The 27,637-nt window shown below is 42.6% G+C and overlaps 1 protein-coding gene across 3 annotated transcripts in view; it reads left to right on the plus strand.

Moving 5' to 3' along the window:
- LOC138742229 (glypican-5-like) overlaps nucleotides 1–27,637 on the plus strand; it is a 641,419-nt gene that overhangs the window by 487,963 nt on the left and 125,819 nt on the right. The window contains exon 8 of one of the 3 annotated variants that reach the window (XM_069896342.1): nucleotides 25,442–26,369. The exons of the other annotated variants lie outside the window; for them this stretch is intronic. Coding sequence (XP_069752443.1) covers nucleotides 25,442–25,554 — 113 coding nt within the window. The 3' untranslated portion in view covers nucleotides 25,555–26,369. Of the gene's footprint in view, nucleotides 1–25,441; nucleotides 26,370–27,637 lie in introns of those variants that run through there. 3 annotated transcript variants of the gene reach the window in all.

Here is a 27,637-nt window from a genome sequence, read left to right on the forward strand (position 1 = left end):
CCACTTACCACTGCAAAAGAAACGTGAATGTTCTCACTGGAGAGGGAATAGAAGGGGTGTTTTATACCAGGGAAGGGGATTTTCACTTGCAGCTGATTTGGTGTGTATGAAAAAAATGATTGACCATGAATCATTTGGCGGGGCTGTCGGAGCGTGGCTGGCCACACTCTGACAGCTGCGAAATGTAACTGTGTGGTCAGCTAGGCTGTCAGAGCGCTGTACGCAATAGGTCACTCTTGATGATCCCCCCCTTTAAAATCCCGAGTTGCAGAATTAACGGCCAATAATGGTGCAGGGTGAAAAGCTCCCATGTTCAGCTTGCCCTGCAATTTTTCCCCCTTTCCTAGGAGGGTCAGCAGTGTGATAGGGGACATTTGGACAGATTCATGGGAGAGGAAAGGTTTGGAGGGATAAGGGACATATGCAGCAGTTAAGAATGTTAAGCATATGTACATTGTACAATGTATATGACAATAAACTAATTTTCAACATGACTTGGAAAGGGCTGAAGAGGCCTGTTTCTGTGCTGTAATGTTCTATGGGTACGTTGGGTCCATGTCATATTACTCTATGTATCAAGGAATCTATAAACTGACAATATTCATATGGTGGGACAAACAAATTAAGAAATCAGTCCAACTACTCGAATTTGTATGGGTCATTATGGTCAGCGTGGATAGAATTGATTTGAATCAGGTGTTATACTGTTCAAAATTGCATGGGGAATAAGACTGCTCACCTGGAATGAAAAGTCTGTAGTGTATTTGTTTGTGGTGCATGGAAAACAACAGAACAGTGGTTCTCAATCTTTTTTTCCCACTCACATACCACCTTAAGTATTCCCTAGGCCATAGGTGCTCTGTGATTAGTAAGGGACTGCCTAAAGTGGTATGTGTGGAAAGAAAAAGTTTGAAAACTACCGCAATAGACAAAGGAAGTGTTTTGATGCCCTGGGAGCAGAATCCATCCCAGAGGACACTTTCATCTCTCAAAGCACCAACGCTGGAACTGGCCTGAGAATGAAGTTGAACTTCATGTAAAATAAAGGTGAATATAAAATTGAGGTGCACTAGAATGAAATATTCCCCGTCACAAGGACCTGAGCATCCCTGGCTGCTGTTTAACAAAAAAATTGTTGCATAAGTGCCTCAATTGGCAGCTTCGGACCCTTTTTTTAAACTTGATTATTAATCAGTGAGCTACAGCTTCTGAGGAGTGCATAGGAGAAGGAAGGAACCCCGTGTCACCTTACAAAGATATGAGACCATTTCAGTCCCTGGTGGCTCCACTGTTTCTTCACAGCCTCATCAATAATTTCATAACAAGGTTAACACTTATCATGGTAGCCTGAGATGACAAAAGACCTGATTTCTCAACTCCCTGAGCAGTCAAAGTTTGCCGGAATGAAGCTTGCTGCCCTTTTTTCACACGGTTTATCAGAAGCTCATTACCAAAAACAGCCCAACAAGCACTTTAATTGGGCCAAGTGTTTGAACAATGCAGCAAAGATTCAGCCTTTGCCAATCAAGCGTTTGACATTCGTTGTTCTTTGCTCTTTTTCATTCTTCCAATCAAACGTATAAAAAGATCTTCAAAAAGCCACACTAACAGAGTCAGCTAAACACAGTCTGCTGGATGAACCCAGTGGGGTCGAGCAGCATCAATGGGAGAAAAAAAAATGGATGGCTTTTCAAGCTGAAACTTGTTATCAAGCAGATTGGGTTTAGCTTCAGATTCCGGCATCTGCTGTCCTCTGTGTGTCTGTACACTTAGTCAATCCTCATTTATATTCTTGTTAAAACAAACTGAAATGCTGGAGGACCTTAGCCGCTCTTTCAGTGTCCATAAAAAATAAAGACGTGTTGCTGACATTTTGGGCCTGAGCCCTTCTTCAAGGAACAAGCAAAAAGACCAGCAATTGGGTGTATTTTTACTGCAGTACATTTCCGATTATCTGGAAACTGATCTACCGAAATTCTCGAACATCTGAAAATATTTTCAGCTGAGTTATGATGTCACAAATTGAAAAAAACTTATGCCCACCGTGCTCGGGTCTGATGCGTGGTTAGTGCTATTTTGAATCGACCAAGCTCTCATGAACTGTTTAAAGATACAGCTCTGTCACATTTTCTAACGCCATTGGAATCAATGGAGCTCTCATGAACTGTTCGAAGATATGGCTGCAATGGCAAAAAGGTCTGCAGGCAGCACTGTCGATGTCCGTGAGAAGAAAAGGAGGAAGAGTGTATGTCTGTCTATTAAACAGAAAATCTTGCGTCTGTTGAAACTAGACAGTGGTGTCAGTGTGAAACATCTAACAGAGGCCAATGGTGCTGGAATGACCACAATATGTGACCTGAGGAAACAGAAGGATAAACTGTTGAAGTTATATTCTTGAAAGTGAAGAAGAGAAGTTAATGAAAAGTATAAAAAGTCAAAAATTAAGAACTGGAGTGGATCAGACAGCGACGCAGTGAACACGTGCCACTTAATGGTTTGTTGAGACAAGCGAAGCTCTTCCATGATGAACTGAACATTGAAGGGAACTGTGAATATTCAGCAGGCTGGTTGAGCAGATTTAATAAAAGACACGGCATTAAAATGTTAAAGGTGAGTGGCAAGAAAGCACCTGCTGATCACGAAGCAGCGGAGAGATTCATTGATGAGTTTGCCAAGAACAAGTCTATAATGCCGATGAAATGTCACTTTTTCGGAGTTTTTGCCCCAGAACAACTCTGGCAATGAGATAGCCCCTACAGGAATTAAGGATGTCAAGGGCATAGTCACAGGCATAAAGTAAGGAAACAGGCCCTTTGGCCCAGCTCGTCCATGTCAACCCAGTTGCCTTCCTGAAATAGTTGCATTTGCCTGCATATCCAACAAAAGCTTTCCAATCTATCTACAGTACTTGTTTAAATGTCTTTTTAATGTTGTAATCATACCTGTCTGTTCTACTTCCTCTCCCACCCCTTCTCTGTGACAAATATTGCCCCTCAGGTCCCTGTTAAATCATTTCCCTTTTACCTTAAACTTATGGCCTCTGGTTTTAGGTTCCCTTATCCTGGGGAAAAAAATGTGACCGTTCACTTTATCTATGACCCCCCCCCCCCATGATTTTATAAACCTCTGTAAGATAACCTTTCAACTAACCACATTCCAGGGAAAATAAAATCATTTATCCAGTCTCTCCCCATAGTGTATAAGCCCTCCACTCCTAGCAGCGTCCATGTGACTCTTTTCTGGACCCTGTTTTGCTACATTATCCTTTATCCAGGGCACCAGAGCTGCACACCCTGTCCAAGTATGTTCTCACCATTGTCTTGAAAACCTGCAACATGACATCCCAGCTCTTCTGCTCAATACCCTACCCAGTGAAGGTGAGTGTGCTCAACCCCTTCTGCAGCACCCTGTCCACTTTCAAGGAATTATGTACCTGTACCCAAGATTGCTCTGTTCTATCATCAGAATATCTCAAAGATCCTACTGGATGTTGGATAACTCTCAAAGGCAAGTTGTTGATGTCAACGTCTAGATAGAGCAGGAAACCAGCATCTCCACAGCAGTGGGCCAGGAGAAGATGTTATCTCTTTCTTGGTACTGCTATTAGAGGAGACATTCTAGTCAGAATGGCAGGAGAGACCCCTGCTATTCTGCAACAATACCAAACTCTCTCAGCCAAGATTTTATGAGCTTGACCAAAATCCTCGAGCTCAGGGACAAAACATCTGCCAAACAAGCCAAACTTCAACATTTCTCAGTTGATAGCTCTGTAAACTGAGGAACCCTCAGTTTTTACCCTCTGTGACTGGTCCCCTTTAATTGATGAAGGATGAGTACAGATGATCCATCAGCTTGGATTTTTACTCTCCTTGGACTTTCAGGTCCCCACTTCCCATTATTAGAACATCTCTGTCTGAAGTAGTTTGCCCAGACAGGCCATCCTAGGATATGGAAAGGTTTCATTTCCGACAACTCTTTAACCCAATCTCTCCGTAAATAAGAACATCCGTTTTCTATACTCTCTCGACATACATTTGATACCCAGAAGGCTCGCCAGCGGCTGTACATTGTGAAGTGTCTGAGGAGATTCGGTATGTCACCGAAGGCTCTCATATTCTACAGATGGATCGTGGAGAGCTTTCTGGTTGGTTGCATCTCTGTCTGGTATGGAGGCGCTAACTCTCAGGACAAGAATAAACTCCACAGGGTTGTTAACGCAGCCTGCGACATCACAGGCACCAGATTTCACTCCATCATGGACATCTACATGAGGCGGTGTCTTAAAAAAGCAGCTTCTATCCTCAAAGACCCCCACCACCCAGGCCATGCCCTCTTGACTCTGCTACCATTGGGTAAAGCTGAGAACTCAGCGGCACAAGGACAGCTCCTTCCTCACTGCCATCAGATTCCTGAATCATCCATGAACCAAAGCCACTGCCTCACTTTTCACGCACAATTATTTTAATTGTTTTTATACTTATGTTGTAAGATGGTTATAATATGAATGTTTGCTCTATGACGCTGCCTCAAAACACCGAAATTCATGACTGTTCGTGACAATAAATCCTGATTCTGATTCTATAATTCTTTCATTTCATTCAGTATTCACACTAATACTACCCATCATTAAAGTAATGGAATATATCCTGTATCCAGTCTAATGAATACTGCAACATATTATTTTTTTTATTATTATTATCATCTTAAAAAATGCTTGAAAATGTACAGGAGAATTTGCAGTAAGTTGGATCTCCGTAAGCCAGATCATCTGTGAGCTGGGGTCTTCAGTTTTGCATCAACTGATACTGGATTCCAGTAGTTACTTGGATTGTTAACACTATTCTTCATATAATAAGGAAACCCACTGTGACACTGAGATACTGATGAGCATCAACAATGTTGGAGCAGAGAAATCATCCCTGTCTTTGGCAAGCTGTAGATCCTTCAACCTATGAAGGCGAGGCCTGACTGAGCAATGGAGATAGCTTTACAAACCACTTTTGATCTCCCCAGGCGAAGATAGCTGAAATACCTGTAAATGAACATGAAGCAGGAGGGCCATATGCTGGTGGAATTTCAGAGGCAGGGATGGAGGAGAAGGTGGGGCCACAGATTAAAAGCATTGTGGGTGTGCAGAGTTGATAGAAATCAGCAGAGATGATGCTGAGGTAGGTCAGTGTCATCTGTCTTACTCTTATAGATGAGCCACGCCATGTTGTGACCTCTTTCATCTTTAGATAGAACATAGAACATTACAGCACAGTCTAGGCCCTTCAGCCCACGATGTGCTGCTGACCTATATAAGCGTACTCAGCAATCTAAACCTTCCCTACTTTACATCCGTAGCCCTTTATTTTTCTTACATGCACTTGCCTGTCTAAGAGTCTTTTCAATGTTTCTATTTTACCAGCCTCCACTATTAACCCCGGCAATGCATTCCAAAAAAAATGAACCTCTGAACTTTGCTCCCATCAACTTATACTCACTTAGATCTAAATCAAATTCCATTTGCCTGCACAGGAAAATAAATAGAAAGCCTTTGTGTTAGTTATTGAATTACGAGGTGATTTTTATAATTGTTCACTATGCCATTTATTTACCATGTAACAAAAGTCAATAAACAAATGAATAACAATAATGTAAAATGCACATATCCACTGCATAAATTACATTGCTTTGCTCTACAAAAGAAATATTGAGGTGATAGAATGTGGAGTATAAATCTGAACCGACTGGTGAAGAGTGGTTTTGCTGCGGCTTTCACAATGGCATGCAAGGCCAGGAGTATCTGTGTACTCGGCAGTAGTCCCTGAGTTACCGGCTCCAGTTTCACTGAAAGGTATGCCCATCCCCATTGTACTGAGTGAGGGCCGCTGTGGCGCATCCTTCCTTCAATTGTTACATATAACTGAAATGGGTGGTCATACAGTGGGCATCCTACAGCCGGTCCTGAAACCATGGGCTGCCTTTAAAGCCAAAAAGGAAGCCTCCTGTTCGGGTGTAAAATTCAAGCAATCTGGGCCATTTGCTGTGAGAAAGATAAATGTTTGGTGTGGAGCGCAATGTCGGGTATCCATTGTCAGCAAAAGTTTACCAACCCCAAAACGGCCTGCATTTGTTTTGGGGTTTGCGGTCACCGAACTATGCAATGGGCTCCAGGAGAGAGTGGCACTCAGAGTGATTCTGAGGAATTTAACCTCCTGCTGCCCCTGGATTACCTTGTGTTGAGGGACCATATATCCCCAGTGGTGGAGTGCATTTAACAGAGCAACTGTGTCCTCTCGGTTTTCCTCTTCTCCAGGGCTAGACACCAGTAGGTTGTCAACGTATTGTATTTTGGTGGATCCCCTGGGGAAAGGCAATTCTCTCAGTTGTCGTAATATCTGGGAAAATAAGGTATGGCAAATATACAAAGCCTTGCAGGTAACCTGTTCCAGGTATACTGCTGTCCCTTGTAAGAGAATGCAAAAAGATAATGACTGTCCAGATGTGGGGGACCGTGAAGAAGGCATATTGTAAATCGACCACCGAAAGATGAAGGCATTCGCTGGAACCAGACTTAATATTGTGGCAGAGTTCAGGACATTGGGGTGTATAGGTGCCACCACATCATTTATGGCACACCATTAACTGCAGGGCCATCATTCTGACCTTAACATGTTTGTTAACGTAGACCCCTTTGTGCAAATGATTTCCAGACCTATTCCCATTAGCAAGACTCGCCCAGGCAGGTTGCATTCCAAACTGTGAGTGTTCAAGGCTTCCCACCGTGTATCATGCTTCCGTATTCTACATTCAAGGGGTTTGCAGAGGGGTATTCTTGGGTGCATCCCTCTAGCCCAGAAAGGCGGACGGTTGGGTCGGATACCGAGAACCCATATCGTTCCTAAAGGTCCTGATTGAGGGTTGAAAGAATTGTCCCAGTATCAATCAACAATGGAATTGGGATTCCTTGTACTTTCATTTCCATGATCGGCTTGTGTTTTCCCTTTGCCACGAGGGGAAACATGGGGTGAGGTGGATCCTGCGTTGGTCATTGATGGAAGGGGTCCAAGAGATTAAGGGCATTTGCTGGCCTTGTGTTGCATTATCATCGGCATCTCAAGAGTGACAATCCTTACGCCAGTGTCCTCTCCACTCATACTGGAAACAGTTATCAGTAGGTCGGTTTGGCAGCGGGCCATAATCCCTATTCTCATAGTTTTGGTCATTCCTTTGGTTCATAAACATCGGGGGCCTTCTTCCCCACCCCTCTCTCCCCTCTTTCCTGGGGACAGACACATGATATGTGGAATAGGACCCGAGTTCTACTCTCCCTGGCTGCTCCTCTGTCATCCCATGAATCTAACCAATCGAAACAATAGTCATAACTTCAGTTTTCATCGAGAGTCAGATCATACAGGATGGAAAGGAATTTCATACTTAAATTTTGGCATCGCTACTTGTTCCCTACCATTTGGCCAGAAGGAGAGAACTGCACACCATTGTTGTTACTTATTAAGGTGGACGTTTTATCAGGGTGACTCTGAATCAATATTGCATTAAATTGTTCCCCCGTTGTTATAGATCTGGTCACCTGCATATGTCTGATAAGTGGTGGTAAATCTCTCCCAAAAATCCTGTGCCATTTCCTTAGGGAAGGGGCAGCAGTCAATCATCTTACTCACCTCTATTGGGTGCCTCAGACACTCGGCCAGTCCTTCACCGAACTTGGGCTTGTTTGGAATTGTGAGATCAGTCTAGGGTGAAAAAGTTTGTGATTGCCTCTGCTCCCCTTCCCATAGCCTGCAGCCATTTGTCATTTTCTAACGAGTCCAGAATGGCATGCGTCAGGGAAAACAAATCTTGTGAGCGCGCCTCATACATCATCATGGTTGAACATACATACTTTACAAACCTCATGGAGTCTTTATTTCTATCCGGAGCATTTTGGGCCATAAGTAACGTTTCTTGCAGTTTGCAAGGGCAGTATACTTCCATGGTATCATGCTGGTTTGCCTGTCCTGCCGTTGGGTTTGAAATGGTTCTGATTGGGGACAGCCTTTTTGCCTTTATATTTCCTCATTTGGGGCACATTCTCACTGCTTCAGCTATCTCCCCAGACCATTCCTCCATTCTCTCTTTTTCATCTTCTTATCCCCTTCGTCTGAAAGGACCGGGGCGGTCACAACAGGGACGGGTCACTGTACTGGAGATGGGGAGATCAGGAGTGGGGGAGGCACACAGTGGGGAGCACACGTCCACTGGGAATCTAATGATTCCTCTTCATTGTCTTCAAGCATAAATAGGGTGGTATGGCTGACAAGGTGTCCTTCCCTTCTGACATGCTAATTTGCCCACCATCTGGCACCGTTGTTATCTCCCCCTTTGTCTCTGTTCCTTTTCTTTTCTCTATTGCTGTTTATCATGCCAGTCACACTCTGGCTGCAATACGTGCCGGCCTTTCTGGTTTCCATCCTGAGAACATACTGCTATCCCCCTGCAGCTTGCATTATTCCTCCAGCTTTTATTGTTTGTCTCTTCCCATTTCTTATGAGCCTCCTCTTTCCATTCATTAATTTTTCTTTTAACTTTTCTGCTGCAGCTTTTTCCCAAATTGATTGTTTCTAATTGTTCTGCTATAGTCCCTGTGTTTCACAATCCCCCTATGGGTCATGTCTCTTCCTAATCTCTTGGGCAAAACTGCCATCAAATGGCAGTAATCAAGCAATTGACAAATCTATGCAAGCCAAAGACAAAAATTCTATTCTTCTTGTATTCTTCATCGGATCTCGACAGGGAACCAGATCAACCTTGGATGATGGACCACGGTGCACTTGGGAGTTGGGAGACGGGCTGTCAACTCCGTCCAAAGTCCCGGTTTCCTTGTGGCCTCTTACTTCATAGACGGCAATCGTCCAAGCAAGATCCCACAATGTGATGGAACAAACAGCAGAATCACAGAGCATGCAACCAGCTTTATTATATTACACTAGTAAGAGCAAAGGGTACAAAGAACAGTAGACAGTCTCACTTATTCCCTTCACTGAGCCTTACTCAGATGATAGTGCATTTTTGCACACCTTATATTATCCAACTGCACGAAAACCAACAAGGTCGGGTCAGATACAGCAATGAGCTCTCTGAACCCTTCTCCATTAACAATGGCGTGAAGCAAGGCTGTGTTCTCGCACCAACCCTCTTTTCAATCTTCTTCAGCATGATGCTGAAACAAGCCATGAAAGACCTCAACAATGAAGACGCTGTTTACATCCGGTACCGCACGGATGGCAGTCTCTTCAATCTGAGGCGCCTGCAAGCTCACACCAAGACACAAGAGCGACTTGTCCGTGAACTACTCTTTGCAGACGATGCCGCTTTAGTTGCCCATTCAGAGCCAGCTCTTCAGCGCTTGACGTCCTGTTTTGCGGAAACTGCCAAAATGTTTGGCCTGGAAGTCAGCCTGAAGAAAACTGAGGTCCTCCATCAGCCAGCTCCCCACCATGACTACCAGCCCCCTCACATCTCCATCGGGCACACAAAACTCAAAACGGTCAACCAGTTTACCTATCTCGGCTGCACCATTTCATCAGATGCAAGGATCGACAATGAGATAGACAACAGACTCGCCAAGGCAAATAGCGCAAAAGAGTCTGGAAAAACAATCAACTGAAAAACCTCACAAAGATAAGCGTATACAGAGCCGTTGTCATACCCCACACTTCTGTTCGGCTCTGAATCATGGGTCCTCTACCGGCATCTCCTACGGCTCCTAGAACGCTTCCACCAGCGTTGTCTCCGCTTCATCCTCAACATTCATTGGAGTGCTTTCATCCCTAACGTCGAAGTACTCGAGATGGCAGAGGTCGACAGCATCGAGTCCACGCTGCTGAAGATCCAGCTGCGCTGGGTGGGTCACGTCTCCAGAATGGAGGACCATCGCCTTCCCAAGATCGTGTTATATGGCGAGCTCTCCACTGGCCACCGTGACAGAGGTGCACCAAAGAAGAGGTACAAGGACTGCCTAAAGAAATCTCTTGGTGCCTGCTACATTGACCACCGCCAGTGGGCTGATATCGCCTCAAACCGTGCATTTTGGCGCCTCACAGTTTGGCGGGCAGCAACCTCCTTTGAAGAAGACCGCAGAGCCCACCTCACTGACAAAAGGCAAAGGAGGAAAAACCCAACACCCAACCCCAACCAACCAATTTTCCCCTGCAACCGCTGCAACCGTGTCTGCCTGTCCCGCATCGGACTTGTCAGCCACAAACGAGCCTGCAGCTGACGTGGACATTTACCCCCTCCATAAATCTTTGTCCACGAAGCCAAGCCAAAGAATATATGGTCCTTTATGGTGATGCATTTTTCACAACTTTCTTACACACGTTGTTTTGAGGTAGATTGTTTCTCTTTCTCATTAGCATCTGTCTTTCTGGAGTTCGGAATGTAAATTAATTATGTCAAACAGTTAATTACATTAAAAGTTAAACTTGTCAAACAGTTAATCTCATTTAAGTTTTGGTCCTTATATATTTAAGGTGATGTCTCGGGGTTTTGTTTTTGAGATATATCAGGCACCTTTGTGTTTATGCAGCCTTGGTTTTGGTCTTATTGTCGAATGCTAATTCTTTATCGGCAGGATTAATCAAATCTTCATCATGCACAAAGCAGCAGAAGCTTCCCTGGGTGATTGACATTTCTGTGTGATATTTCTGCATTCTTTACAACCGTATCTTAAATTGGTCTTCAATATATACATTAGTTCTTTTCTCAACTTTGTAAGAATCCTCTGGAACTACTGATGGTTCCAATCCATCTTAAATTTGAACACTTCAATTTAATTCACTTACCCACTGTGAGAGTTGAAATAGTTCCTTGCATTTAAAATAACTGACAATTCGAGCCAGAAAGCAGTTGTCATTTGCGTGTATCATGGAACCAATTAGCTATTGTTTATGTTGAAATCATAAAGTTTGGTTTCTCCACCAAGCTTGTAACCTTAGATACAAGTGACCAAACCACCAGCTTTGTATTGGTTCAGACCAAGGTTCTCCAAAGTGGTCAATATCAACCTTGAGGATCAATGAGAATATGCAAGGGGTTGATAAATGCCTAGGGGTCGATATACACGGGAGTGGGGGCGGGGTCAATTGAATTTTTATGGTCAAAAGCAGGGGTGTTCTACAGAAAGTCATGCCTACGGCAAGGGTGGCCAAGCTCTCCTGAGCATTTACCTTGGTGACTGCCATCTTGTATTCAGCTTCAGCTTCTTAATAAGTAGAGAGCGAACGGGAGGACGAGGGAGGATGGACGGAGCGGAGAAGAAAGAGGCTTGTGTGTTCTGCACCCCTGACATTCAAAGAATGTTGCTGGGGGGATTCCATGCCTGGGGGTTGATGAGGGATCAAGGATTCCATGAAGGGGTCGGTGGTCTAAAGTTGAAGGTTTGGGGGCCCCAGTTTAGACTCTAGCCAAAAAGTTAACTGCACTTGCTTTTTCATGAAGAAATAAGAGCTGGAGTGGGCTATCCAGACCTTTGAATCTAGTCTGTCATTGATGTTTGATCATCAACTTCTCGTGCCTTATCCCTTGTGACAGACATTATCTGAAAAGTCATCATTAACGGCCTGGAATACCCTCAGCAACCAAAGGTTGGATCAGATTGCGCTTGTGTACAATTTTGGTCATCTCTTTACAAGGATCTGGAGACTTTGGAAAGGGCACAGGAAAATGATTTACCAGGATCTATGGGGAGAGTTCGGCCAAACCTGAATGGTTTCCTTTTGAACGTTGGAGGCCAATCGAACTTTATAAAAGTGGGAGGACAGACAGTCAGGATTTTTTTCCTTGCATAAAATGTCACAAATTAAAGGACATGCATTGAAGGTGAGAGAAGGGAAAGTTTAAAGGAGATATGTCTAGAACAGGGTGCCAAGGTTAATGGTGGAAGCAGATCGGAGAGTCGTGTTTAAGAAGCCTCCAGATATGAAATAGATAGGCAGAGCTTTAGTTTAATTCAGGCATCAAGTTCAGCACAACTGTGAACCAAGGCTGTTCCTGTGGGGTAACTGTTCTTTGTTCCCACCAAGCATCTGGAGCCAAGGAAAAAAAATCTCTTTCTATCTCGATCTTAATTGCCAACAACTCATCGTGACCCCTGCATCCAAGCAGTCGGCCTCTTGTAGAATTAGAACTTCATTGAATTGTTATGGTGCAATCCATTTGGTTTGGGCTAGCTTCTTCTAGAGCGATCCCTTCAGTCCTGTTGCCATGGCTCTCCAAATTATTGCCTTCCCATTCCTTTATGAAGTTCATAATTCAATCTGCTTCTCCCACACTAACTTCTATTTTAGTCTGATTTTAAAAAATGTATTTTGTCACAAATTTCCTCTGCGCATCTTTTACCCAGTGTTAAATCTCTGCCTTTAGTCTTTGGGCAGCTCCCTGTTGGGAACTACTTTTTACTTTCTACTTGATCTAAACCAATCATTGTACTAATTAAGTGTCCTCTTTTCATTCTCGAAGAAGAACAACCTCAGCTATTCCAATTTAATCCTTTTGCTGAACCCTTAATCCTTGGAACTATTCCAGTAAATCTTTCTCCCCGCAGTTGTGTGCACTTTTGGTCACCAACATCAGGAAGGATAGCAATGAGATTGAAAGAGGGCAGAGAAGATTTATAAGGGTGTTACTGGGTCTTGAGGAGCTGAGTTATAGGGAAAGGTTAAACAGATTCAGACATTTGTTTCCCCTCGAGTGTCAGAGAATGAGGGAAGATTTGGTAGAGGTATACAAAATTAAAAAGAGGCAGGTCATCCCTCAAGAGTTCAATTGAATTTTTTGATGAAGTGACAAAAGAAATTGCTGAAAGTCGGGTAGTAGATGCAGCGCAAATAAATTTTGACAAAGTCCCCAAAGGTGGACTCATTCAGGATCCAAGGTGTTTTGGCTGTGTGGATTCAGAATGGGCTTGTCTGATGTAAGCAGAGGGTAGTACTGGATGGAACATATTCTGCCTGGATGTCAGTGACGAGTGAAGTTCTACAGGGATCTGATCTGGGATTTTCTTGTTCAACTGATTTTTATTGATGCTGATTTGATGTTGACCAGGACATTGGGGAATCCATCCATTGCACATATCTGCATCAGGAGCTTTCATCTCATACAAGGAGTCGAGGAGCATTTCTTTAAATATTCACCAATGCAGGGTTTCATTTTACTGCAATGGAGCGTCAGCCTCAGTCACACATTGACGTCCGATGTGAGGCGAGAGCCCACAATGTTTCATCGTTTCATCCGACACTTTACTCTGCTGGTGGGTGACAAGAGAAAAATAGCCTATTTTAGTAATTGCATAGTTAAAACTGAAACAGGTGTTTGATGGGATAAGGAAGATCATTATTTGAGGACTATGGGCGTGAAGATCAGCTTCTAAAAGGCTCTGTGGACCATGGCATAATGGCAGTCATAAATCAATCTTAATATCAGCCTTTTTTAACTATAATAATCTTATGTGTATGTATATTTTTAATTTTTGCTATCCTTCTGTGGTGCCAATGTCTCAGTCAGTGAATGGATGGCATTAACATCGATCTCTCTGGTGTCTGCTAACCTGCTCTCCTTTCCCTTCCCCTGTCTTCTTTCCCTCAGCTCTCTATTCACCTCGACATCCCACCCTCCCTTCTCCACCTATTACCTCCGGCCTTTGGAACCATGCTCTGCCCCCTTGCCTCCGCCCCCCCCATACCATTATATTGGGGTGCCTGCTGACATTTTCCATACCTTGAAGAAGGACTCAAGATCGAAACGTCAGTTTTGAATCTTTATCTTTGCTCAATAAAGGACACTGTTTGACCTTCAGCACTGTGTTTTTACTTCAACCATGTTGTCCGCAGACATTCGTTTTTTACTTCTCAGTCAGTGAGGTTTCTTCTTCAAAATTGTATTCGGCAGAAGCACATGCAAGAGATCAATAAGAATGATCAGAAATGATTGGATCCAGTAGGATTAATGGTCAAGTCTGCTGCATCATTACCTGGAACCATGCAATTATGTCACATCAAGAGGGTTACTCAGCTTAATACACTTGTTTTTGTGAGAGGGAACACCAGTGAAAATCTCTCACTTCACTCTCTCCCTCCGCGCCAGGGTGCTAAAGTCAATTGCAGCATTTGACCTACCAATTCAACTGAGCTAAAAGAGTGGCATTGTTAGCACAGCTGATAACGCACCATTGGCCCCAGCTCAAATCTGCTGCTGTCTGTGAAGAGCTTGTACAATTTCCCCATGCCCCGGGTGCTCAAGTTTCCTCCCATGTTCCAAAGATGTACGGGGTTAATTGGTCACATGAGTCTATGTGGGTGGTGTGGGCTATTGGGCTGGAAGGGTCTGTTACTATACTGTATCACCAAATGTTGAAAAACAGAAGAGAACAGGTATGAAACCCAGGATGTGGGGAAGTGTAAGTGTGTGTGTGTGTGTGTGTGTGTGTGTGTGTGTGTGTGTGTGTGTGTGTGTGTGTGTGTGTGTGTGTGTGTGTGTGTGTGTATGTGTGTGTGTGTGTGTGTTTGTGTGTGTGTATGTGTGTGTGTGTTTGTGTGTGCGCATGTGCATGTGCGTGTGTGCGTGTGTGCATGTGCGTGTGCATGTGTGTGCATGTGCGTGTGCACATGTGTGTGTGTGTGTGTGTGTGTGTGTGTGTGTGTGTGTGTGTGTGTGTGTGTGTATAAATAAACTGTACCAGGAGCCCTGCCCCGTTTACTTTCGTTGTGCCTCTGGATAAATGCGGATCCCCGTCTGGTACACATGAGATCATATCTTGTGGATTGGTACTGCACTGAGCCAGAGCTTTCCCAATGATGCTATTGGCAAAGGTCTTGTGCTCTGGGTACTGAATTGCATTCCTGTATTCCTAATTAATTAACTAAATGTGCCACTTTGATAAGGAGCTGAGTGTAGGGCTCATTACTGAAACACAAGGAGCAACTTAGCTGGAGAGGTCAAGGGAATAAGGAATGGGGGTCCTTTCGCTCAATAGTGTGAATGGCTGATATATTGATGGAAAGTTCCTTTTCCATTGTCAGACCCTTTCCCAACACTTCCTTGATTCAACGTGAAGAGCGTTTCTCCCACCAGCCTGACCCTGCCAATCGTTACTTTTTTTTAATCCATATTTACAAGCCAATGTAATGTTAACTAAACAATGTGAAAATAGCTATCTGAAAGGATTCCCATCAAAATTACAGAATTAAAAACCAGCTTAATTTGTTGCAATGGTTACAATGTGTAATCCGCTGGGGCTAATTCAGATACGTATCTTGTGAGATTTCATGGTATTATGAGATCTTTTTTTTTAATTCTGAAGTGTTTTCTTTAATCTGCTTGGTTAGTGGCATCTTTTTTTAACATTACTTACAAACCGGCCTTGTGTGTACTGGATACTCTCAATGCAATGAGTAAGTTGTCAATTAAATAATATATTTATTGTCATTTTCTATGTTTTCACAGAGGTAGCTAAGTTTATTCATTGTAAAGATACATATTTTGCACTTTTTTGGCCAGATTCTGGTCATATCTCATTGTTTCCCCCAAAATGTCTTTTGTCGAACTCTTGACTTCAGGAGATCCTTATTTTGCAAACTGTTAGAACTGGAAGGGCAATAGGGCATCTGGGACCTTGGTGAACAACGGGACTACCTGTTCATTAACCAATTAGATCAAGGGGTAGAGAATAAACAGATGATTGCAAGAAGGAAAAGGTAGGGAGAATTAGAAGGGTGGGGAAAGTCACAGCGGAATAGCACATCAAGATGCAGCGTAGAGGTACCAGTGACCCAGGTTGGATTCTGACCTCCTCCAGACCCGTCTGTGTGGAGTTTTCGACCCGCTCCCTCTGTCTGCGTGTTGGTCAATTGGCTGCTCTGAATTGTCCGAAGGGTAGGTGAGGTAGGATCTGGGGGTAAGTTGATAAGAATGAGGAGAAGATAAAAAATAACATGAGCACGGAGAGTGCACGATTAGCATACGGCACCAGTGTAATCCGCCACTGTCTGCAAGGAGTTTCTACCTTCTCCCATGTACATGCGGGTCTCTTCTGGGTGCTCCGGTTACCTCCCATATTCCAAAGTCGTACATGTGTGCATTCCGGCGGCACGAGCTCGTGGCCTGAAAGGTCCTGTTATTGTGCTGTGTCTCTGAATTAAAAAGAAATGAAGAAGAATCGTTCATAGTCAATACAGACCCAGTCTGATTTCAGTGCTGTTTCTTTCTAAGTGTGTGACTGTGCTTCGAGCCAATTTAGATATGACGTGAGAAGGAACAATAATATCAAAAGTGATTGAAAAATTGTAGGATAAGAAAAAATTATAAACTTGAACTTACTGCCCGCAGCATTGAGATTTCATGGAGCAATTTGTGCAGTTTAGAACATAGAATATTACAGCACAGTACAGGCTCACAAGGTGGTGCTGACCTCTATAAACCTGCTCAATAGTCTAAACCTTCTCTACCTCAAACCTTCTATTTTTCTTGCATCCATGTACCTGTCTAAGAGTCTTTTAAATGTTTCTATCCAGTGGATTCCAGGCATCATTGCTCTCTGTGCAAATGAACTTTGACATCTCCCCCTAAACTTTCCTCCCCTCACTTTACACAGATGTACTCTGGCATTTGCTACTGCCGCCCCAGAAAAAAGGTGCTGGCTGTCCACCCTATCCATGGCTCTCAGCTTCTGGCCCCAACCCACGCCAAGAAAGTAAATCTCATGATTGAAAGATGCTTAGCATGGTGAAATCCTGGTAGTTCTTACTTTCTGCAATGAGCTACATTTGTATTTGCAATGCAATTAAAGGAATTTCTTTAAACTCATGGTAAGGATGAAACGTTAGTTAACCGGAGAGAGACACAAATTGTCCAAAATTGTGTGGCAATTTACAAGTCCGACAAATTGCTTTCTTTTTGTGTGATAAAGTGGTAATAATGGGGTTTCCTTCAACAATGTTATTTTGTCAGTTTGTTACTCTTCAATGAACTTATGGCAACTAATGCTTAAAAGACTCCTCAGCACGTTGGTTCACTTACTTGGAAAATAGGAGGAAACAAGTGAGAATTTCTGAGATGAGTGACTGAACTTGTCTCAGTATCAAAATGGGTTTACAAACTGGGGCTGCTCGGGGCCTGTGTTTCCTCCTCGTGTAGTGGGCCCCTGCAGCCCCTTACACACTGGGTTCTAAATTGGCTGGTTGAATGGCAATCAGCCAATTTAAGGGCGACCACGTCCCTTTGGTAAGGTGGGTCACGCACCCACCGGAAGTCGCCGGTCTCCTCGCCAGAAGTCGCTAAAACTGATCGATATTTATGGGCACATGCTGATCATCACGGCAACCTAACCTGAGCTGCTCACTCTCCACACTCGAACCTCCCACCAATGTGACAATGATGCCATGCATGTGCACGCACGCACTGATGTCATCTTCCACCCGGGCAGCCATCTAACGATAACAAATGATCAGCACCAGCTACATGTTGAGTGTACATGGGGTCGACAATCGACTTCCAAGGTGGTTTGCCAACCCGTGCAGTTTTTAAAAAATTCTACCCACTAATCGGCTTGTACACAGGTCGAAAACCTGCCAAGTTGGCAGGTTAAACTCATGTTACAATCCAATTAGTAAACCCTAAAAGTCAAGTGAAAGGACAGGCTGGGATACTGGGACTCGTCCGCCAGGTGCATGGAAGCAAAAATAATCAGCAGTAATAACTGAGTTTGCAGAAAACTGAAGAGCCTTTTCTTTCCACCCAAAATAAACATGGTTTACAATAAATTATTTACAGAAGAAAATCGTTTAAAGATTTTTCACGCCCTTAGGGTCATGCTATACATTCCCATCACTGTACAATGTTACATTCGTTCTCTGGTTTGTAATTAGCACTGTCGTTGCTCCTGTGGCCCCTTGTACTCTCCCTCTGTTGTTTGAAGGGGATTCTCCACCAGTCTCAGCCCCTCAATTTCCAGTGGCAGAGGGACTCCAGACTGTAGTCCTTCCTCACAAAGCCCTCTCTCCAGCAAATTTGAGCTCATTGCCTCCAAACCTTAGAGTCTACACCTGTCTCTTTGTGTAGAACCTGCATTTCATACATAATAGGTATGATTAAAGAAAAATGATGTGACCTCTGCATAATTCTACTTTGTGGCCAAAGGTCAAGACAAGAATAAACTCCAGAGGGTTGTTAACTCGGCCTGCGACATCACAGGCACCAGACTTCACTCCATTGAGGACATCTACATGAGGCGGTGTCTTAAAAAAGCAGCCCCTATCCTCAAAGATCCCCATCACCCAGGCCACGCCCTCTTCACTCTGCTACCATTGGAGAAAAGGTACAGGAGCCTAAAGGCAAGAACTCAGTGGCACAAGGACATCTTCTTCCCCGCTGCCGTCAGATTCCTTTTCATGCCCTATTATTGTTATTGTTTATTTTGTTTTTATAATAATGCTGTAAGATGGTTATACTACGTATGTTTGCTCTGTGACGCTACTGCATAACAGTGAATAGCATGACTTGTTCATGACAATAAATCCTGATTCTGATTCCGATTCTGAAGGTGAGGTTTGTGCTGAACTATTTTGACAGCTAAGAGAGCAGCAGAGATGTTTAGGAAAACATTTTGTCTGCTGTTTGATTGTGTGAATGGCAGAGAAAGTGGGGAAGGACCTCCTGCCACCTTTGGACACTGAGGAGCTGTTCTCAAACATACCATGGCTGCATTGCAAAGTTGAGACATCGAAGACTTTGACACAGTGAAAGAGAATGCATTGTACTGTCACAGGGAAATGGGGAGCACATTCAGAAAAGTCTATGCGGAAAGTACCTCCTCTGATCCAGGTTCTGGTGCCTCCACAGGCAAGAGGAAGTCTTTTGTTCCTTGAAATTTTTATTTAATTGTTTGTATCATTACAGAGAAAAAAAACAATGAATAAAACATTAATCAGATATCCATATCCAATGATACAAAAAACTTTTATATTCTTCCTCCCCAACTCCCCTCCCACTCAAAAATAAGAAAAAAAGAAACACATACCATTTAATATACAACAATACTGACATATACAATCATTAATTATTATTAAAATTTCTGATTGAGAGGAGTGGATAAGATAGAAGAGGTAGACGGAAAATTATTCTTAAAATCCATAGATGGTTTCCGATACTATAAAAATTTTCAACTTGATTCCTTAAATTATATGTAATATTTCCCAGAGGAATATAATTTTATGTCTTACTATACCATCTACTTAGTAACACTTCTCGATCTTCTTTCCATGATATCACTAAACATTTCTTTGCAGTTGCTCTTGCGACACTTAAAAAATATTCTTGGCATTTGTCCAATTTCATTTTTGTATCCTTTTCATAAATATTTCCAAGTAAAAATATTCTTGGATCCTTTGGTATCTTCATAATTTGTCCTAATAATAAACTCAGTTCATTCCAAAACCTTTCCACTTTTTACCAAGACCACATCAAATGCAAAAAAGTCACTATTTCTTTCACACATCGAAAACACTTATCTGAATAATTTGAATTAAGTCCATTTAACTTATATGGAGTATATACAATTGATGAAGAAAATTATATTATTGATAGCTAACATTTACTGTATTCATGACACTTTCTTGACATAATTTTGAACAAATCTCCTCCTGAATTTGTGTATTTAAATCTTTCTCCCATCACATTTTTGATTTATATTTTTTTTCTATGTAGTTTCTTGTAATTCCTGTAAAACAAAAACTGTGCTGAAATTGAGATCAAGACTTAAAATGCTCCTGATGCTGGTAATCTGAAACAAGACTGGAAACTCTCTGCAGGTCGGGCTGCACCTGCACTCAGAGAAACTGAAGTGAAAATTTACTTCTGACACATTTCAACTTGAAGTGTGTGACGGTAGGTCCTTTCAAACTGCCATGTAAAATGGGGTTAACTGGGCAATTTTCACAGTTAGCGCCCTAGTTACACCACAGTTTGTAAAGGTCCAACCGGGTCAACCTCGTTGGAAATCAACTGGGTCCCTGACCTGCCTCGGAGGTAGTCAGGGAACCCAGTTAAACTTAGCTAGGTCTCATCCTCGGCCAATTTGAAAAGGAAAATGGCTAACTCGCTCATTCTGGTGTCATCAGTGCTTGCGGGCGTGTGTCTCTGTGGCAGCATGTTGGCACAAAGTTTGAATGTAGAGGGGGACATCTGCAGTGCAGATTAGTCAATGGGGGTGTTTCTAAGGAATTGTTTGGTGCTGCGTGTTTTGTTTATTTCATCTGTGTCTTGTTAGGTCTGCTTTGTTCATGAATGAGTGAGACAAACACCAGGCTGAGTCGAAATCAGGGTTCTTTGTTCTTTATTACCGGATTGTAACACTTGCAACTAACCATGTTAGTCGGAGAATGCATTCTGCCGTTATCAGCAAAATGGTGATTTTTTATACCCTTGGATACATGCTTAGAACATCATCATATCATTACTTGTCCAATGACTAAAACTGTTGCTATCCTTTCCCTGCTAGCTTCCTGCCTCTCAATCCATCAATGTCTCTCTTATCTTGTAAGTACAAGGATGCATTCACATCTTGTTACAGCCCTGTACAGGGTAACTCCTTACACATTCCCATCTCATGATGTTTTACCTTACAGTCTCAACTTTGATTCTTAACATCCGGCGGTACTTCTGGTGAGTGGGTGATCCGTCATCGCAGGGCACACGTTGGAGATTTAACAGGTTGATCCCCCCTGCGATTTGAAAAGTGCTGGAAGCACCTTTTCCCCAGTAATCATACCCAGGTCCCAGGTGGGCTACCCAGCTAGTCCAATTTAAAAAGGCCTAGTGTTTCTCTTTCTACAAATGTTGCCTAACCACCAAAGTTAAGGCCTGTTCTGACAGCTAGACATCCAGACTATGATTGGAGCCCCCATCTGGATTTTCCATTTTCTTATGTTTGGTTAAATAAAGTGTTGTAACGGCTACTCAAATGTGCACCTGTGGCTGCATCAACCCTGCAATTTGTCTGTCAGCAAAGCAGGGAGAGGAATGATGGAAATGAACCATTAGGCTGAGAGGATGGCCACTAGAATCACAGGAACCTCCCAATGGCCAAACATTTTAATTCCCCAGACCATTGCCACACCAACAAGTCTGTCCATAGCCTCGTGCACTGGCAAACCGAGGCTGCCCACAAATTGTTGGAACAATAAGCAATAATCCATCTGGGCAGTCTCCAACCAAAGCGCATTAACATCGCCCTCCAGTTTCCGTTAACTCCCTCCCCTTCCCATCTCTCATTTTCCCTCTCCCTCTGCCTCCATTCCTCCAGTTCCCCACGCCCTTCCCTCTCCATTCAGAAGCTATCCCCTACCCCTATCAACTTTTTTCTCTTCCACCCTCCCCCTCCCATAACCACCTGTTATCCTCTTCTCCTCCCCCTCCCACCTGTTTATTCAGATGCCTGCTCGCTTTTTGCTCATACCTTCATGAAGGGCTCAGGCCTGAAACGTTGGTTACCCTTTACCCTTCCTATGGAAGCTGCATGACTTGCTGTGTTTCTCCAGCACTTCTGTGCATTGGACAGAATCTCCAGACCTTCCTGTTTAACTGGTAAAATTGAGGCTGTCGTCAGGATGACAGAGAGCATCTAATGCCAATCTTCTAGAGCTGCTCAAATGAACAGATGCTTTAATAATGTGAATTAAAAGGTATGTGTTTCCAATAAATGACAGATAGATGGTAAGGGGACACCGCCAAGAATTAAAGGAATAAGTTTGGGACCGCTCTTATTCACTAAGTAACTCAGTGAGGGTCACATGGATTCAAGATATCAGAGAAGATGCAGGTGTAATCCTGGAAATTCTGCCCCAGGGTAACATCAAGCTGGGACTGGAGGGGCTTGAGTACTGTGATCATCAGCCACGAGATAGCACACCCTGATGCTTTCCCCATCACTGTAGGGGGCTTCTCCCAGACCAACCTAAAGAAGTTTCTTACAACCTATCACCGACATATTATCTGTGTAACCAAGGGATGCAACACACTTCACCACTGCTACACCACCATCAAGTGCTCCTACCGAGCCACCCCAGGCCCACACTTCAGCAAGCCTGATTATCTGGCTGTACTTCTGTTCCTGGCAAGAGGGTCTACAGCCGACAGTGAAAATATGGTCGATAGAAGCAGAGGAGTGCTTGCAGGATGGCTTTGGATCAGAGGACCTGGCCATATTCAAGGACCCATCGCCTAACTTGAACGAATATGCCACGGCTGTCACTGACTTCATCAAGGCCTATTTGGATGTATGTATGTACCCCCCCAACCAAAAGCCATGGATGAATCAAAAGGTTCACAACCTGCTGAGGGCAAGGTCAGGGGTGTTTAAGACCGGTGATCCAGATCTCTACAGGAAGTCCAGGTACAAACTATGGAAAGCTATCTCAGCAGCAAAAAGGGAAGCTAGAAACAGAGCCAGTTATGCAAGTTACATCCTACAAGGAGAAGCTGAATATCATAAATGGCTGCGATGCTTCACTACCCCATGAGCTGAACATCTTTTACGTTCACCTTAAAAAGGAGAATTCAATGGAACCAATGAGAATCCCTGCAGAAACTGGTCTCACAGGCCAACATCAGAACATCTTGCAAGAGGGTAAACTCTCACAAGGCATCAGGCCCTGACAGGGTCCTGAAAATCAGGGCCAGCCAACTAGCTGGAGTGTTCACAAACATTTTAATCCTCTCACTGCTGCAGTTGGAGGTTCCCACCTGCTCCAAAGGGCATAAGTCATTCCAGTGCCCAAGTCGAGCAGAGTGAGCTGCCTCAATGACGATCGCCCTGTAGCACTCACATCTAATGTGATGAAATGCTTTGAGAGGTTGGTCATGGCCAGAATGAACTTGTATCTAAGAAAATCCGGACACACACTGCAATTTGTCTACCACCACAATCGCTCCACAGCAGATGCAATCTCACTGGCTCTCCACTCAGCCCTGGATCACCCAGACAACAGAAACATGTGCATCAGCCTACTTTTCATCGGCAATGGGTCAGCCTCCAACACAATCGGTAGTAGCCCGCAGTAATGGTCAGCAAGCTTCAAAACATGGGCCTCTGCACCTCCCTCTGCAACTGGATCCTCGACTTCCTCATCGGAAGACCATCGTCAATGTGATCAGAAACAACGTCTCCTCCTCACTGACAATCAACACAGGTGCACCTCAAGAATGCGTGCTTAGCCCGCTGCTCTATGTGCTCTACACCCCATGACTGTGTGGCTAAGCACAATTCAAAAGCCTTCTACAAATTTGCTAATAACATTACGGTCATCAGCAGAATCACAGATGGCAATCAGGAATCGTATAGGAGTACAATAGGTCAGCTCGTTGAGCGGTGTCACAACAAGAACCTTGCACTCACAGTCAGCAAAATTAGCAAAAGGAACTGTGATTCAGGAGGGATAAATCAGGAAAGCACAAACCTTTGCTCGTTAAGGGGTCAAGGTTCAGGGTTATGAACTTCAAATTCTGAGGTGTCAGAATCTCTGAAGATCTATCCTGGGGTCTCCATATTGAAGCAATCACGAAGGCGGCGGTGGCTCGCCAGTGGCTATAGTTCATGAGAAGTTTGAGGAGATTTGTGTCATAAAAGACTCTTGCAAATTTCTACAGATCTACCATATAGAGCCGGGGTGTCAAACTCAAATTCACGGAGGGCCAAAATTAAAAACTTGGACTAAGTCGAGGGCCGAACTAAATATTTATTGAAAATTTTCAACAACATCTGCATGTTTTCTCTTCTTCAACATATGTAATGTTAAACTTTTTCTTATTAAAATAAATGTTTAATAATAGTTTTGGATAAACTCTTTCCAGAAGCATTAACAAATAAGAAATCAAATATTCAATAAATAATATTTCTCTATAGAGGATTTGTCAAATGTTGCTAGTGTGCTGTCGAATAGTAAAATCTGAGGGCTATTGAGAATGTGGGAGAATAACATGATTCCTGAAACAATCAAATGGGTGACTGATTGTGGGCATGAACTCTAGCAGGGTTATTTGCCATGCCCTTTTTCCATTGGTACAGATATCCTTTGATTTACACACTTTTCAAATTTTATGCCTAATGAGCTTGTATCCAGGTGCAGGACCATTTTTAACCAGGAATATATTTATCACTGTGACATGAAACTATTGGAAGATCGTTTTATCCTGAGATTAAAGTTCATAATACTTACTCAGGCCTGTGTGCGGGAGGGCGGGGCTTGCAGGCAATCGGGTTGGACAACGACAGTGCGGGGGCATCGGCTCTCGCTGCAGGGTGGCATCTCGGCAGATCAGCAGCCCCGTCACCATGAGTTGCGGGTCAGCCTGCGGCAGGGAGGGGGAGTGGGCAACGGTCCTGGCGAGGTCAGGCCCGAGGCATCCGGTTCCGGGCACTGGGAAGCGGCCTTGGCATCCCCTGACACCGGCCAGGCCCCAAAACCAGAGTCCACGGTGAGACCCTGCAACGTAAACAGAGGAGGTGGGGGCGATTAGCGGGCTGACACCAATGCATTCTGGGATTTATAGTATTAGCTGTGCATGCGCTATACTGGCACGGCGGCCAGCGGGCCACCTCTAATACATTTTTGAAATGATCTTGCGGGCCAAATATAATTATATCGCGGGCCAAATTTGGCCCGCGGACCAGAGTTTGACGTGTGTGATATAGAGTATTCTGACTGATTGCATCTCTGACTGGTATTGAGGTGCCAATACACAGGACTGGAAAAGACTACAGAGTGTTGTGAACTCGGCCAAATCCATCATTAAGGACACCTATAAGAGGCGGTGTTGTAAGAAAGCAGCCTATTTCCTCAAGGACCCTCACCTCTCAGGCCATGCTCTCTTCTCACTGCTACCATTAGGAAGGATGTGGATGAGCCCGAAGACGAACAGCCAAATATACAGAAACAGCTTCTTCCCCTCTGCCATCAGGTTTCTGAATGGACAATGAACCACTGACACTACCTCACTTTCTCTTCTTTTCCACTAATTTATTTACTTTTCAAAATGTAATTTATAGGAGTAATTGAACCTGTAATACTGCCACAAAACAACAAATTTCACGACATGTTCATGACAACAAATTCCGATTCTGATTCTGATTCTTGCAGGTCCCATTGCATGTTTACAATAAACCCTCCTGTGAGTCTAGATACAGGGTCCTGATTTGAAGCATTGACCATCTATTTTTCTGCCTGATCCGTTAAGTCCCTCCAGCTTCTTGTTGTCCATTCAAGATTCCAGAACCGATGGTTCTTGTGTTTTGCAAGGCCAAGTTATTACTGCATTAACTGGAAACTCACAGATTTTATTGCTGGTAAAAATAGAATCACAGAATTTCATAAAGTGTTTGACAAATGAATGCATCATGTGTCTGCAGGGATATGTCATCATGAAAGACCTTCACCATCCAGCACACACCCTGATCTCATTGCTGCCATCAGGAAAGAGGTATCGATGTCACAAGACTCACACCACCAGGATCAGGAATAGCTGCTACCTCTCCACCATCAGACTCATCAATGACAAACTCAATTAGGGACTCATTTAAGAACTCTTACTTGTGCATTTGTTTTTGAATATTTGATTTATAAATTTTGAACCGTAATAATCATTATATTCCATTCCATTCTAGAAATTATTTTGAAAAATTATACATAAGGTATATATTATCCCACCACACCAACCCACCCTCCCATCTTCCATCCCCCCAAAAAAGAAAATAAAAGACTAAAGAAGAAAAAGAAAAAGAAAAGAATGGAGAATGCCTAGAAAATAAAACATTTAAACAATGAAGTCTTTCGGAGGTCACCAAGGAGTGAACTCTTCAGAGAATCAATCATAGATACAAACCAACATTTTGTAGATATTGGCTCAATATTTTCCAAAAAACCATAGTATTTGTCTCGCAGATTATAAGTAATCTTCTCTAATGGTTTACGACTGCGAAGCATCTTTCCATGCCTAAATCTATTTCTGACTTCCATGATATTGCTATACATTTCCTAGAAACTGCTAAAGTAATTAACAGAAATTCAATTTGATAGATATTTAATTTTAATTTTGGCCTTATAGCCTTAATATTACTCAATAAAAATAACATTGTATCCTGTGGGTATTTGACCCCCATGATTAATTCCAAAAAATTACCTACCCCTAACCAAAATTGTCTAACTTTAGCATATTTAGTTGAATGCATAAAGTTACAATCTCAGATCTACATCTAAAACATAAATCTGATACGGCAGGATTTAATCTATTTAATTTTTGTGGAGTGAAATATAATTGATGTAAAAGATTTATATTAAACCAACCTATAACTTACCTTTATAAGTTTAGTCATATTGTTCTTACACAAATCCATGCAATCCTTTTCATTTTTTTGTGTGTGTAAGTCTACTTCCCATCTTAAACTTGATTTATTCACCCCAATTTTGAGGGCCTTAGTTTGAAGTAACTTATACATTAATGAATTAAATTTATTTACAGTAGTATTACAAATCAGTAATTCTAATTCACTTTGATTTGGTAACATCAAAGTAGGACCTATTTTTGTCAGATTTTAAAAAAAGCTTTAATTTGAAAATAACAAAATAAAGTATTACCAGGTATATTAGATTTTTGCCTCATTCTTTAAAATGTTATAAATCTCTCATCCTCTAAACAATCCTCCATCTTTTTAATACCCTTCTGTCTCCAAATCCTCAAAAATTGGTTATCCATTGAAGGAATAAGCCTATTTTGACATAGGCATTTTCCTAGATATTAAACCTTTCCTATCAATTTCATTATCAGTATTATTCCACATTGTTAGGTCTGCTTTGTTCATGAATGAGTGAGTCAAACACCAGACTGAGTCGAAATCAAGGTTCTTTGTTCTTTATTGCCGGATTGTAATACTTGCAACTAACAGTGTTAGTTGGAGAAGGCGCATTCTGCCGTTATCAGCAAGTGGTGTTTTTTATATACCTTAGGATACGTACTTAGTAAATTATCATACCATGACATTGTCCAATGAATAAACTGTTGCTATCCTTCTCTGCTAGTTTCCTGCACATCAATTTGTCATCCTCACTCTTATCTTGAGAGTACAAGGTCACAACTGCATCTTGTTACAGCCCAGCACTGGGTGACTCCTTCTACATTCCCAGCTCATGATGTTTTTACCTAACAATATCTCAGTCAAATATTTCAAAATTGGTGATTCACTACTTCCAAATAACAATTTAGAACCATATATAAATAAAATCTTGGTAATTCATATTTCTTATTGCATAAAATTCTATGAAAACCCAAGATGGAATATTATCTAAATTTAACAGTACATTTATAAATCTCAATCAAGTTGCTTTATAATAATTCTTAAAATGAGGAAGTTGTAAACCCCCTGATTCATACTTCCATGTCAATTTTTCCAAAGAAACCATTGGCATTTTATCTTTCCATAAAAATTTCCTAACTGCCTTATTTAAATCCTTAAAAAGTTTTGAAGGAATTGGAATAAGGATTTTAAAGTCTGCAACAATAGTATTAAACAAAGATAGATAATTCAATTTATATAATTTTTTCAAATCAT

The sequence above is a fragment of the Narcine bancroftii genome, chromosome 9 (assembly GCF_036971445.1).
Source record: "Narcine bancroftii isolate sNarBan1 chromosome 9, sNarBan1.hap1, whole genome shotgun sequence".
In the NCBI taxonomy this organism is placed as follows: domain Eukaryota; kingdom Metazoa; phylum Chordata; class Chondrichthyes; order Torpediniformes; family Narcinidae; genus Narcine; species Narcine bancroftii.